Here is a 13692-nt window from a genome sequence, read left to right on the forward strand (position 1 = left end):
ACAGGAAAGTTGGTACTGCTATTACAGAAATAAACAAAAAATTGAAAACAAACATGGCTAAGATTTTGAAGCCATCAAAAAAACTATTTCCAGAAGTCTTACTTACCATTTATGCCAAAGTCAAGTTCATTTTTGCTGAATACCAGGGAATTATGGGATATAGCACATGTGTGAAACTGACATCCCCAGATCATTTCACGTTGTCCTGCATTGTTCTTTTTATGGTAACATTTGATGAGGATATCTCCTCTGAGTGGAATTCCTGGCGATATCGATATACACACCTTCTGCATATTGTCTGTTACATTGCTAGAAAAAAGAAATCATGTTCAAATAGATTAGAAAATTTAAGCTCTGTAAGTATTTCAGGAAAATTAAAATTATTTTAATTAACTTTATAAGTGCTGCCAGGCTGGATTTTAAACAATTTCATTTACTGTAAAATCATTTAAATTCGCTGACATGAAATTTCGCGCAAAAGTGAAAAAGGACTGTTTCACGCGGACTTTAATTCGCGCATTTTCAATTTTAGTAATGAAAAAATATAATTAAAAAATAATAATAGCGCGGTCTTAAATTCGCGCATCGGTCCTAGCGCGAAATACGCAAAAATTCGTCCTACGTGAATAAAAATGATTTCACAGTACTCTTCTGCTGTAGCTGACAACTTTCCCACATCCAACAAATGTGGGAAGCAACTGACTTTTAACAAAAAATCATTATCTGCAGTAGGACAGATAACTCAAATATGCCTACATTCCTTGCACTATGCTTGCAAAATAGTCAAGCCTGTGTATGAAATATTATTACATACTCAATAATAAACTCTGTCAAGTTACAATGGCACCCAAAACGTCCATTTTTTTCAATACCGACATTCCACTTTCATATAAAGTGTGTGATGTCATTTGTGATGTCAGTTAAATGCTTGTCGGCGCTTTTAAAAACTCTTTAACGGCAATATTTTCGATTTTTCTTGGGCTAAAAAACAAATCTTATCATTTATATAATAATTATAAGTGTAGTTTGTGTATATAATAAAAAGATTAATGTATTTTGTATCGAGAAATATGCACTAGTTCTTAAGCAGAATAATACTGCGATCCTAAAATAGTGCACTATTTCCATTGCAGAACTTGTGCATATTATTTGATACAAACCTTATAATCTATTAACAATTCACCCTGTATATAACATACATGTGGAAGTAAAGTGATCCATATTTGCAGGTGGCCCTTATCCGCAGGTAAAATTACACTGCAAATGTTTAAAGTGAAAATAAAACTAGTGGTCTGACTATGCGTGAAATTTACACTCATGTAACAGTGAGGTGTTTATCATTTTCTCTTTTTCTTGAATAAAAATGTCACTTAGCCTTAAATTCATTGGAAAGGCAACCCATGTTTTTAAATGCTTTGTCCATTTTATAACGAAAGAACATTTTGCTGTTTCGTAATTCTCCTCAACATATACTAAGCATCTGCTATCTCCCGAGAGAAAATCGAAATAATTTCACGTCATTAAATGGAACTCTAAATATTTGAAGATGCACCATCTTGTTAACATGTGCAGCTGTTTTAAGTACCTGACAGGTAAGACTCCCCTTCAAAAAGCTGCACTTCAAACAGTAGAAATATAAACATAAACTGTTTACATTTCAATCTTTATCTATTTACATATCAGCGGATTTAAATCTTCATTATATGCCCATGATAAATCAACATATTGTCCAATTTTCCACAGGTATAAACAGAAATGATACATAAATCTTTCTCAGTGCAAAACTACATCATCTGCTCTGTCAAATATACAATTATACAACATTTTTGCATTAAATTACCAAAATCTTTAGCAAACGAAGAAGTTGCACAATCAAAAGGAGATTGATGCCACTTAACATGCTGAAAATTGGTAATTGGCAAAAAAAACAACTCTTCAATCAAGGGAGACATGAAAAGTAGGAGCTCTTCAATTTTGGAAACTACAAAGAGTTACCTAATCACATTTTGATGTGTAAAACACACAGTCTGCCAATAAATGAATTGTCTAAATTTCACCAACTGTCTCCTAAATTAAAGACAGTATGATCTACATTAGTAAACTTCAAAGGTTTGATTTTGTACAAATTAACATAATGCAGGAAAACATACACATTTGATTAGTCACTGTGTAATTTCAAAAAAACTTTTACTACACAAATATTTACAAATGTTTTCAACCTGTCTCAACTTTCAGTTAAAAGTAAAGAAAGTTTAAAGCAATTCTTCTAAAACTAGAACTTTATTTAGTGTTCTGTTTTCTTTTAATGAACTATTTCTGTTTAAGCTAGGTCACAACTAAAAGTTATGCCTAATAAAGATTTCTGCAGAAAAATCTGTCATACAAGTCCTGATATGGCAAATAATATGGCATACTGGATAAAGTTTTTGATGTTCAACCCAGAAGTCATAATATTCTAACAATACTCTTCCCAAAACATCAGAATTTAAAGCAGACCAGTGTGTGCATCGAACAAGCTTCAAACTTTTTTTTCCTCAAATATTGTGGGCTGAACAGAGAACTGTCATATTCCTTTTTTTTTTAAATACAAGTTACGACAGTTTTCTGTTTAACCATTTAATGTGTACATACTAGGAAATACTTACTAAACACCGGATGTGAAAATGGGATGCATTCCCTGGTAGACTTTAATAAATGGCCGACAGCCACCACGCGTATCGAAATTCGGCACACCGTGGATTAGTATGTGATGAAGGTAAAGAGCACTGCTGTTGATTTGTATTGCACCGGAAAGAAGACCCGCAAAATAATGAACATATCTGGAATAAAAGAAACATTTAATACAACATAAACAATTTTTTAATTAAAGTTTATTTTTAAAGAAACGTAATCGAGAGGATGATGGATGTTACACGCATTCACCAACATGACGCAAGTTTAGGAACCCAACCTAGAGCAACCTTTCAATGACTTTTTCTAAGGCAGACAATTGGGAAATGGATTTCTTTCTTTAGATCTGTTTATGTAGGTTGTATAGTTACTGTAACTGATATTATTAAGATCATAAATTATGGTGACTTTTTCCAGCTTTTAACGATGAAGGAAGACCCCATGTGCCCCTCCAAGCATTGTTTCATTGGGGGCGGGGGGACCTTGGCAGAACTGTGGCCTATAAGCCAACTGGACAGCCTTCTCACACAAAATATTCAATACTCAGTGAGGTTTTGAACCTAAATTGATCGGGGTTGAGGGGAGGGGCCAGTAATTTGAAGACAGTGATCTTCACTTCTCAGCCACAGAGACCCCTTCCTTTAGTAGAACTAATCTTCTTCTAAAGCTATCTTGCAATATCATCTCATCCCAGAAAATCAAATATACAAGACAAAAACCATGTGCTTAGTTTTTGTTGAGAGGTATTTTGTCTGGATACAAGACAGCAAGTTACTGTTGAAATTTTGTGACTATTCTTTATCTATCTAACATAGCTACTGTGTCGATTGATCAAATGGAACAGAAAGAATTTTTCAATTACAGGTATATAGGAGCTCAAAGCTTCGAAATTGATTTCTGTGCATTTTCACCAGCATACCCCTGTACAATACTTGTATACCTGCTGCTCCATACATGAAAATATTTACACAGCAAGCATACCAAAGTTTACTAAGCAAACACTGTTAGTTAAATCATTCAAAGTAAGGTGTTATACAATTTAATTTCCTGACTGTATTGCAGAAAACATTTACCATGATGTGCTTTTCAGTGCAAACCTTTCATTTTATTTTCATCAGCTCCTGTTTATAATATTTTGTAATTAAGCTACACAGCTTGATTAAATATATTAACATGAAGTTCTGCAAATATTCTCAGAAGACATCAAAGGGAGACAACTGTGCTTAGTACCTTCTCTGAGAGGGTTGAGGTAATCCTCCAAGCTTGTCATCATAGAAACGTTTCATAGCAAATCTGTCTAATGCCTGGTCAGCACTGGAATAGAAGAAATTATCGAGTAAAATATAAGCAATTTCTTACATAACTTCCAAGCTTATTAAGTCTTTTGAAAACTGTATTATATACAGCATTTAACTCTTACCCTGCTAAATTTCTGTAAAAAACTTGTCCATCTATCAATTTGGACAGTGCCATTAACTGTTAAAAAGTGTGCTTACCAAAAAGATATTGATTGAATGGTGAACAGTGCAGATCATGATCAGACTGCACGGATGTGCAGGCTGATCATGATCTACAGAGGTCGCAAAGACAGAATCAATCGTGTCCAGCATGATAAGGGTTACGCTATTTTCTGGTAAAATTTTAAATATGTTCAAGTTTTCATATTCTTGTTGATTGGTGGGATAAACAGCATTAAAGGTAATAATAATTATGTTACAAGTTTCTTGACTGCTCAGTTTTAGTCGTATTACATTCTCCATTTTAAATATCATTCTACCAAAATAGTTTAAATTCTGCAGTGGAGGTTCAAACTCTTATCTCTGACTGGTATTCCACACCTCACCTTGTTCAGCCGTCTGGGCTGTGATAAACTTTAAAAGAACAACAACTAAATCTCATGGTTTTCTTTCAAAATATCAAAATTTAACAAAAACACAATGTCCGTACATTTAGCAAAAACTTGTCTGGTTCTTAAATTTTGCTGAATTAGACTGGATACTGTTTTTAGTTTTAACTGAAATAGACTGGTTATACTTTCTTCCCTTTTTATAGACTTTTTATAGACTATTTTCTTAGTTTTTTTTCTCATTTTTTCTACAGTGGATAGACTTTCTTCTCTTTTCTTTTTTTTTTTTTTAAATTTCTTCACATTTCTTTTTGCTACAACACATTAGATTAGTTGAAACTTGCTATCTTAAGATAGAGTTTAGAGATTTTAGAAACATTTGGATAACCGGAGGGCCTATAAATAATGCAAGTCTGCAGTTCAGGGCCTATAAATTATGCAAGTCTGCAGTATCCATAAATCTTCAGCTCTGTGCAGTCACTATGTGCTTTGGTCTAAAACTTTCAAGTGCCTCTTGTATTAAGTAAACACAAACATTTTTCGGATTTATTTGATAATTGCATTTAACACAAATACAGACATTTTGAAAATCTGGGAAGTGAACCATTTCATGAACCATTTCAAAAATGACAAAAACTGCAGTCTTTTTTGAGATCTAAAATCCCCTAGTGTCTGATTTAAGATTACAGGTGGGGTATTATAGTGCCAAGTTAAGGATTGGTTTCTCAGGAACAACTGTCAGGTGCAATTTTATTCTGCAAAATTATAGATTCAACATTAAACTGCAATTTATAAACAAATCAATCATTTCTTAATCATTCTTTACCTTCATACAGTGCAATGTTTTAACAATACCTCTAAAGATCTAACACCTGTCAGTACAGATCCACATTTTCTTTCAAACTAAACTATATTATTTTTTTTTACATTTTTAATTCAACATCTCTAGAGCAAACATAAATTTCTATAGGCTTTTTTTTTCAGCTTACAAATTTCAGTCTTGTCCATAAAGTATGCTCTAGAGGGTATAAGGATAAAAAATTAAGTTTGTAGACCAGTCTTATTTCAGCTCTGTGATTGGTCAATTTCAAAACTGAGCTCGGTCTCAACCAATCATCTGCTTCAGATTTGAGACTGGTCTCCAAATTCAGTTTTAAATCTTTGAACCTAGAGGATGAGCTATACTAACCTTGCACATATATTACTGTATCTCATATAGGCTGCTATGACGACAGCTATTCTGCCACGCCCACCTTTACAATGGACCACAACCACATGGTTTGGATCTGTCCCCATCCATTGGTCAATTGCCTTACATATACTGCAGAGCCGTTCAAGAGGCGGAGCCAAATTATCCGGCCAGCCGTAGTCCAGGACTTGCGGACAGTGCTTGGCTAGATCTGGTCTCTTTTCGGAGATGTTTATCACCTAAAATAAAGGAAAAGATTGAAATATAGATAGAAGAGTTAACATAATTCAAATTAAAGAGTTGTACAGAATCTGAGCTGGTGGTCACCGGCTAACAGACAATTTTCTCAACATTATGTTATCCACATGCAAGCCCTGGTCTCCTTTAAAATCTAATTTAATTTAACTTTGTATTTATAACTTTTACAAACAAGAGGACCATGATGGTCCTGAATCGCTCACCTGTTCCCACATGACCCAGTTTTGAGTATGACGTCGTTTTTTCTATTATTTGACATACTGATCTAGTTTTTGAGCTCATGTGACCCAGTTTTGAACTTGACCTAGATAATTCTGACCAATTTTCATGAAGATCCATTGAAAAATATGACCTCTAGAAAGGTCACAAGGTTTTTCTATTATTTGACCTATTGACCTAGTTTTCGAAGATACCTGACCCTGTTTTGAACTTGACCTAGATATCATCAAGGTGAACATTCTCACTAATTTTCATAAAGATCTCATGAAAAATATGGCCTCTAGAGAGGTCACAAGGTTTTTCTGTTTTTATTCCTACTGGCCTAGTTTTTGACCGCACGTGACCCAGTTTCGAAACTGACCTAGATATCATCAAGATGAACATTCAGACCAATTTTCATGAAGATCCATTGAAAAATATGGCCTCTAGAGAGGTCAAAAGATTTTTCTAATTTTAGACCTACTGACCTAGCTTTTGACCGCAGTTGACCCAGTTTCGAACCTGACCTAGAAATCATCAAGATGAACATTCAGACAAACTTTCATACAGATCCCATGAAAAGTATGGCCTCCAGAGAGGTCACAAGGTTTTTTTATTATTTGACCTACTGACCTGGTTTTAGAAGGCACGTGACCCAGTTTCAAAATTTAACTAGATATCATCAAGGTGAACATTCTGACCAATTTTCATGAAGATCCATTCAAGGGCATGGCCTCTAGAGAGGTCACCAGGTTTTTCTATTTTAAGACCTACTGACCTAGTTTTTGATCGCAGTTGACCCAGTTTCAAACTTGACCTATATATCATCAAGATAAACATTCAGACCAACTTTCATACAGATCAAATGAAAAATATGGCCTCTAGAGAGGTCACAAGGTTTTTTCATTATTTGACCTACTGACCTACTTTTAAATGGCACGTGACCCAGTTTCGAACTTGATCTAGATATCATCAAGATGAACATTCTGAACAACTTTTATGAAGATCCATTCATAAGTATGGCCTCTAGAGAGGTCACAAGGTTTTTCTATTTTTAGACCTACTGACCTAGTTTTTGACCGCATGTGACCCAGTTTCGAACTTGACCTAGATATCATCAAGATGAACATTCAGACCAACTTTCATACAGATCCCATGAAAAATATGGCCTTTAGAGAGGTCACAAGGTTTTTCTATTATTTGACCTACTGACCTAGTTTTTGAAAGCACGTGACCCAGTTTCAAACTTGACCTAGATATCATCAAGGTGAACATTCTGACCAATTTTCATGAACATCTTGTGAAATATATGGCCTCTAGAGAGGTCACAAGGTTTTTCTATTTTTAGACCTACTGACCTAGTTTTTGACCGCACGTGACCCAGTTTCAAACTTGACCTATATATCATCAAGATAAACATTCAGACCAACTTTCATACAGATCAAATGAAAAATATGGCCTCTAGAGAGGTCACAAGGTTTTTTCATTATTTGACCTACTGACCTACTTTTAGATGGCAGGTGACCCAGTTTCGAACTTGATCTAGATATCATCAAGATGAACATTCTGACCAACTTTTATGAAGATCCATTCATAAGTATGGCCTCTAGAGAGGTCACAAGGTTTTTCTATTTTTAGACCTACTGACCCAGTTTTTGACCGCATGTGACCTAGTTTCGAACTTGGCCTAGATATCATCAAGATGAACATTCAGACCAACTTTCATACAGATCCCATGAAAAATATGGCCTTTAAAGAGGTCACAAGGTTTTTCTATTATTTGACCTACTGACCTAGTTTTTGAAAGCACGTGACCCAGTTTCGAACTTGACCTAGATATTATCAAGGTGAACATTCTGACCAATTTTCATGAAGATCTTGTGAAATATATGGCCTCTAGAGAGGTCACAAGGTTTTTCTATTTTTAGACCTACTGACCTACTTTTTGACCGCATGTGACCCAGTTTCGAACTTGACCTAGATATCATCAAGGTGAACATTCTGACCAATTTTCATAAAGATCCCATGAAAAATGTGACCTCTAGAGTGGTCACAAGCAAAAGTTTACGGACTGACGGACGCACGGACGACGGACGACGGACGCTGCGCGATCACAAAAGCTCACCTTGTCACTTTGTGACAGGTGAGCTAAAAAAAGAATAATTAAGTTTTATTTACAAATACAATTTGCTCAAATAGATGTTTTTTTTGTTTGAAGTACATAATTATCTCTGCTGAGGAAAGATTGGTAGAACATAAAACATTCCGAATTAACTGCTGCATGGTACTCAACATAGCGGCTGATACAATTTTATTTCACAATGGTGTCAATTGATTTACATCTTACACAATCATTTTCATAGATCTTTCTCTTTTTTATTAGTTTCATTCAGCAAATCTATCATATGATGAAATAGAAGACAGGATGTCAAAAATCATATTTGTAAAACATACAATACATTGACTACTGAACCATTTTTATTGATGCAAAAAAAAAAACAGAATTCAAAGGCCTACAATTTCATTAATCACACAATATTGAATCTAAATATTCTACAGAGAGTAAGGTTGAACATGCTCAACTGCTCTTCTATTGTTTATTTTCTCTTTCACATTTTTATATTTTCACAATTTAATCAATGTTCAAATGAAAACCCTGTTATTTGAACTTGTATTTTTTTGTCAATGTAATTTCACAGTGTAGCTAAAATACAATGAAAAATATTATCGTAAATCAACTTTCCAACTATTTAGTAATGAAATTATGTCCGAAAGGTGTTAAAATATTTAAATTTTTCATTCATAGGAGTTTTTATTCAATAAAAACACCACTGGATTAGTTAATGGAAGATTGAAATACTCTTCAGCAGTGAAGTGGGGATTCAGAATACTCTTCAATACAGAAGATAGATAATATATCAAGTATATCATTATCTATGAATTTCAAGTGCTTTCACTGCAAAGATTGCCAATCTTGTATAAATCCAGGTTGATTTGTGACTAAAATTTTGCTGTCAAGATTAAAGTAGCTGCCATATTGACTGCCTGTTTTTGCCATTTCTTAGATAAAATTTTATTATGCACCTGTAATTTACTACCATTGAAAAGAATATATGTTTCAGCTTGTTTTCATTATTGCACTTTTTAAAGCGCAGTTGCATTGTTAGCGAAGTGATCAGAACTCATCCAACTATGCCAAAACGTAAAACCATCCGATTAAGCTTTTTTTCTCAAGAAGCACCAGATAACTTCTCTACCTAATTAATCATACTGAAATTTGAAAAGTTGAACGGACTATACAGTACCAAGGCCCCGGACTGCTCATGTGTTTTTGAGTGTCTATGTACCCCTTCTGTTTTACATTTATAGGTGCATTGCAGTAGCGATATATTCCAAGGGGATGCATTTTTGAAACATAGCTAGTCCTACCGGACATATTTTTTTTTGCTTCTCTTTTGTTCAAAACAAGGTGAAATGGCAGTTTGTAGGCACTGTCATTCATTACTCTAGCAACTGATGTTATTGTCATTTTCAAGGGGTGTTTTAATAGGATAGCAAACATGTGTTAACAAGATCACATGATGTTAACACAACTTTTTATATACATGATCCATGGCATACGGCAAAGTCAATTTGGCCCTGTAATGCATATTTAAAACAAGCTTTATGCTGTATTGTTGTTGTAAGTTGCAACCAATCTCTCAGAATTTTCAGTGTTATAACATGAGAAAAACATGCATTAAGTGCAACTATAATGCCAAAATTATAAACAGTATAAAAACTATACCAGATAGTTGTCTCCATGTTTGGTTTTCAGCATACGTGTTACTTCTTTCAGATTGTATTTGTACGTGTTGTCATGTTCTTCAGAAGCAAAGGACATCGCTGGAAAAAGGAATAAAATCATACATAAATACAGTATGAAACCTTTGGAGACTGTTATTTATTTTTTATGTTCTAAAGAAACAAACATTTTAAATGAGCTGAACATGTTAAAGATTAAAACACAAACTCGTATATCAAGTGATGGATGATAAATAAGTGATTAACTATAAACAAATGGCCTTATTCTTATACTATGATTATGCGAATATTCATCATATAACAAAATATCGTACCCCTAAAAATATAGTGCTATCTCTGCAGAAAAGTTGGGAAGACTGATACATCTATTTTTACTCTGGAAAGGATTTTGTAATTTAAAAAGAACATTAATTAATATAAAAGAAAGTATTTGATCCATGTCATGGAACCAAATAGTGGTTTGCGACCAGCATGTGATCCAGTGACCCAAGCCTTGCGCATACCGCATGTCTATCATGATCCATTCTGTGTCCTTTGCAAGATATTCCCGATTTAAGACTTAGCAAAATAGTGAACGCATGGATTGACCAGAGCGCACGGAATGTGCAGCTGGCTGATCCAACTTAGTCCCGCAAAACATATAATTGTTTTCTCATGGAGTCATTTTTCTTTGTAGGGATGCGCTTCCTCATAAGAGGTAATGTTAACAAAAGTTGCACTGTATTTCAAACTGTTGTCATAACTTACAAATGATTCTTTCTGTGATGTAAACCAGGTCAAGAATGCATCCTACTTCTCCGCCATCCACATGGTCACGTGCGATCATCTCGTTCAAGTTGGACGACATCGTGCCCCGCTGTTGCGTTATTCCCGGCACAGCTTGCTGCCAAACAAAATGAATTGCATAAAACACTTAAAATTCACATCAAAAGTATTCAACAATTTCACTTTCCATTTTTTTTCTTCGTATTCACGTTAGATTTTAGAACAATTTACGAACTTGGAAGCAGCTCAATTTACACAAAACACTTTAAATTCATGCTAAAATTATTCCATCCATTTATTTTACCTTCTCTCACTTTATTACCATGTTTACATTTGAATTTGAAAAGTTTAAAACTTTGGAAAAGAAACTTGGAAGATATTCAGACTTGCACTTTTTGCTTATACTGCAGTCAAGCAAAAACATTAACCCGGATATTTCTCTAAGATAGCTTGTGGGTTTGTTTCTTTGGGCTTCATGCCATCTTTCAACAAAATCGTATCAAAATATCTTACCGGCTATTTTAATATTTGCATTATTTTCAAAAAAAAAAAAAAAAACCTCCTGAGGCATCTCATTTTGCCAAGTTCTCACAAAACTAGCTAACCTTTCTTCATGAAATTTGTACTGCACTAAGCTGTCAAGGCAAAAAGGCGTCAGACTGAGGAGTACTAGGCCCTTCATATTTAGGTCTGGGGAATACATATTTCCAAACACAAGAACCAACATAGAAAGTCTTCCTTCTTTTTCCTCAAAATTTAAACAGATTGGTAAATATAATTCCCTACAGTCTACTGGTTCTAAATATTACTTTTAGGGGAGGTAACTGCTCCTTCACATTTTAATTAACCATGATAATAGGGCTTGGTGCAAAACTATTGTAAGTGTATATAAATAAAGAACAAGATACAACAGTTTTGCGCCAAGCCCTCGGATCATTGTTCTAGCATGATAATTTAATTTACAACATCAAGCTCTAAGATAGACATTACAAAGATGGCCATATTGTAATTTGTATGTACACTATGTACTCTCAATATGTCACCTTCTCAAACTTGAGTTAATATCATTATTATTACAAACTTAGCAAACTGGTAGACTTACAATACCAAGGTACTTACAACTTTTGGGAAGCCCGAGAAATTGTGGTTCAGGGTGTCTTCATGACTCTGAAAACATACAAACAGAAAATGCAAAAACATTTGTACAAACAGAAAATACAGCAATATATATTTTCATTTAAATAGAACTGTCTTTAACTTAGATTAGCCTGCTGGCGGCAAGTTGTTCTGCCTTTGCGACCAGCAGTCTAATCATGGTCTGCACTGTTAGCTATTCAGTCAGTATGTTTTTAGTGAAAACCCCTTTGAATAATAATTGAGACTGCCAAGATTGAATAATGGACAAGACCATTTTAGAAATTTAGCAGGGTTAAGCCAGGTCTAAATATTACATATAAATGATTGAGAAAGACTTCTGGAAGGCACAATGTATACGGTTCCAGAAGGCACAACGTACTGAGTTCCAGAAGGCACAATGTATTAAGTTCCAGGAGGCACAATGTATCAAGTTCATTGCGATCTTTGTGACTCATAGCCTATGGTGGGACTAAAGATATACTGTCTTTGTGCTTGACACTGATATATCTAGCATCAAGATGGATAAATTATATTTCAATTTTGTGCTTACTAAATATACCTGGCTCTGAATTTGTGCTGACATTGGATATATCTGCCCAGTTTTGACAGTCATATATTCCATTTTTGTGCAGACTTGGATATATATAGCCTGTGCTAGCACAGGTATATTCCATTTTTGTGCTGACTTGGATATACAAATCCAGTGCTGGCACAGGTATATTCCATTTTTGTGCCGACTTGGATATACAGATCCAGTGCTGGCACAGGTATATTCCATTTTTGTGCCGACTTGGATACACAGATCCAGTGCTGGCACAGGTATATTCCATTTTTGTGCTGACTTGGATCTATCCAGTAGTGTTTTGAGACTGATAAATGCAAAGTCCATGTATCAGTATCCAAGATGGAGAAATTTATACCAGAGTGAATTTTTTATTAAAATGGCACTTCAAAAGATTTTAACATGTACAAATTACTTTTGTTACAATTTTAAAGTCATAAACGTCAGTCTAAAACTGAAATAAAATTCTTCATTTAGAAGTGTTAACAATAGAGTAAAAGCTTTATTGCAACAATGTTAAAATCAGTTTGGACATTAAAGTTTTAAGGTCATTTAAATGTACCTTGAACCTTTGCAATACTCTGTACCAGTGGTATAACATTTTAAACAGGCCATGCTTACCAAGTGTTTAAACTGAAATCACACTGGAATTCAACTAATTCTGAAACTTAATACAAAATGTAAGAAATAACATTTAACAAATCACTTTCCAAGACAGTAAACTGTGCCAAAGTATCACTTAATAGTTCCTTCACAGTAAATTCCCTAGCGAAGGTAGTGGGAGGGAGGGTGTGTGTGAGGGAGGGAAGAGGGGAGGGCATGAAGTGAACTTGCAGATAGGTCCGTACTGCTCATGCCTCATGACCAAACAAGAGCTGTCACTAATGGTGACAAATGCCCCCGCAGCGCCTTGACTTTTGACCTGGTGACCCAAAAGTCAATAGGGGTCATATACTCAATAAGTACTATTAGCATGTGAAGTTTGAAGGTCCTGGGTGCAGTGGTTCGCGAGTAAAGTGCCTTCATGCAAAAGTTAACATTGGCCCCTGTGACCTTGACCTTTGACCTGGTGACCCTAAAGTTAGTAGGGGTCGTGTACTCAATAAGTACTATCAGCACGTGAAGTTTGAAGGTCCTGGGTGCAGTGGTTTGCGAGTAAAGTGCCTTCATGCAAAAAATTAACATTTGCCCCTCTGACCTTGACCTTTGACCTGGTGACCCCAAAGTCAGAAGGGGTTGTGTACTCAATGAGTACTATCAGCA

The 13692-nt window shown here is 34.8% G+C and overlaps 1 protein-coding gene across 20 annotated transcripts in view; it reads right to left on the reverse strand.

Annotated features, from left to right (window-relative positions):
- Nucleotides 1-13692, reverse strand: part of LOC123538148 (tensin-3-like) — a 438691-nt gene that overhangs the window by 67330 nt on the left and 357669 nt on the right. For all 20 annotated transcript variants that reach the window (XM_053530078.1, XM_053530076.1, XM_053530075.1 and 17 more), the window contains 7 exons: nucleotides 11850-11897; nucleotides 10713-10848; nucleotides 9949-10046; nucleotides 5706-5944; nucleotides 3901-3984; nucleotides 2646-2819; nucleotides 107-309 (listed from right to left, as the gene is read on the reverse strand). In XM_053530078.1, the coding sequence (XP_053386053.1) occupies nucleotides 107-309; nucleotides 2646-2819; nucleotides 3901-3984; nucleotides 5706-5944; nucleotides 9949-10046; nucleotides 10713-10848; nucleotides 11850-11897 (982 nt within the window). The remainder of the gene's footprint in view (nucleotides 1-106; nucleotides 310-2645; nucleotides 2820-3900; nucleotides 3985-5705; nucleotides 5945-9948; nucleotides 10047-10712; nucleotides 10849-11849; nucleotides 11898-13692) is intronic.

Source organism: Mercenaria mercenaria, chromosome 18 (genome assembly GCF_021730395.1).
Source record: "Mercenaria mercenaria strain notata chromosome 18, MADL_Memer_1, whole genome shotgun sequence".
Lineage (NCBI taxonomy): Eukaryota > Metazoa > Mollusca > Bivalvia > Venerida > Veneridae > Mercenaria > Mercenaria mercenaria.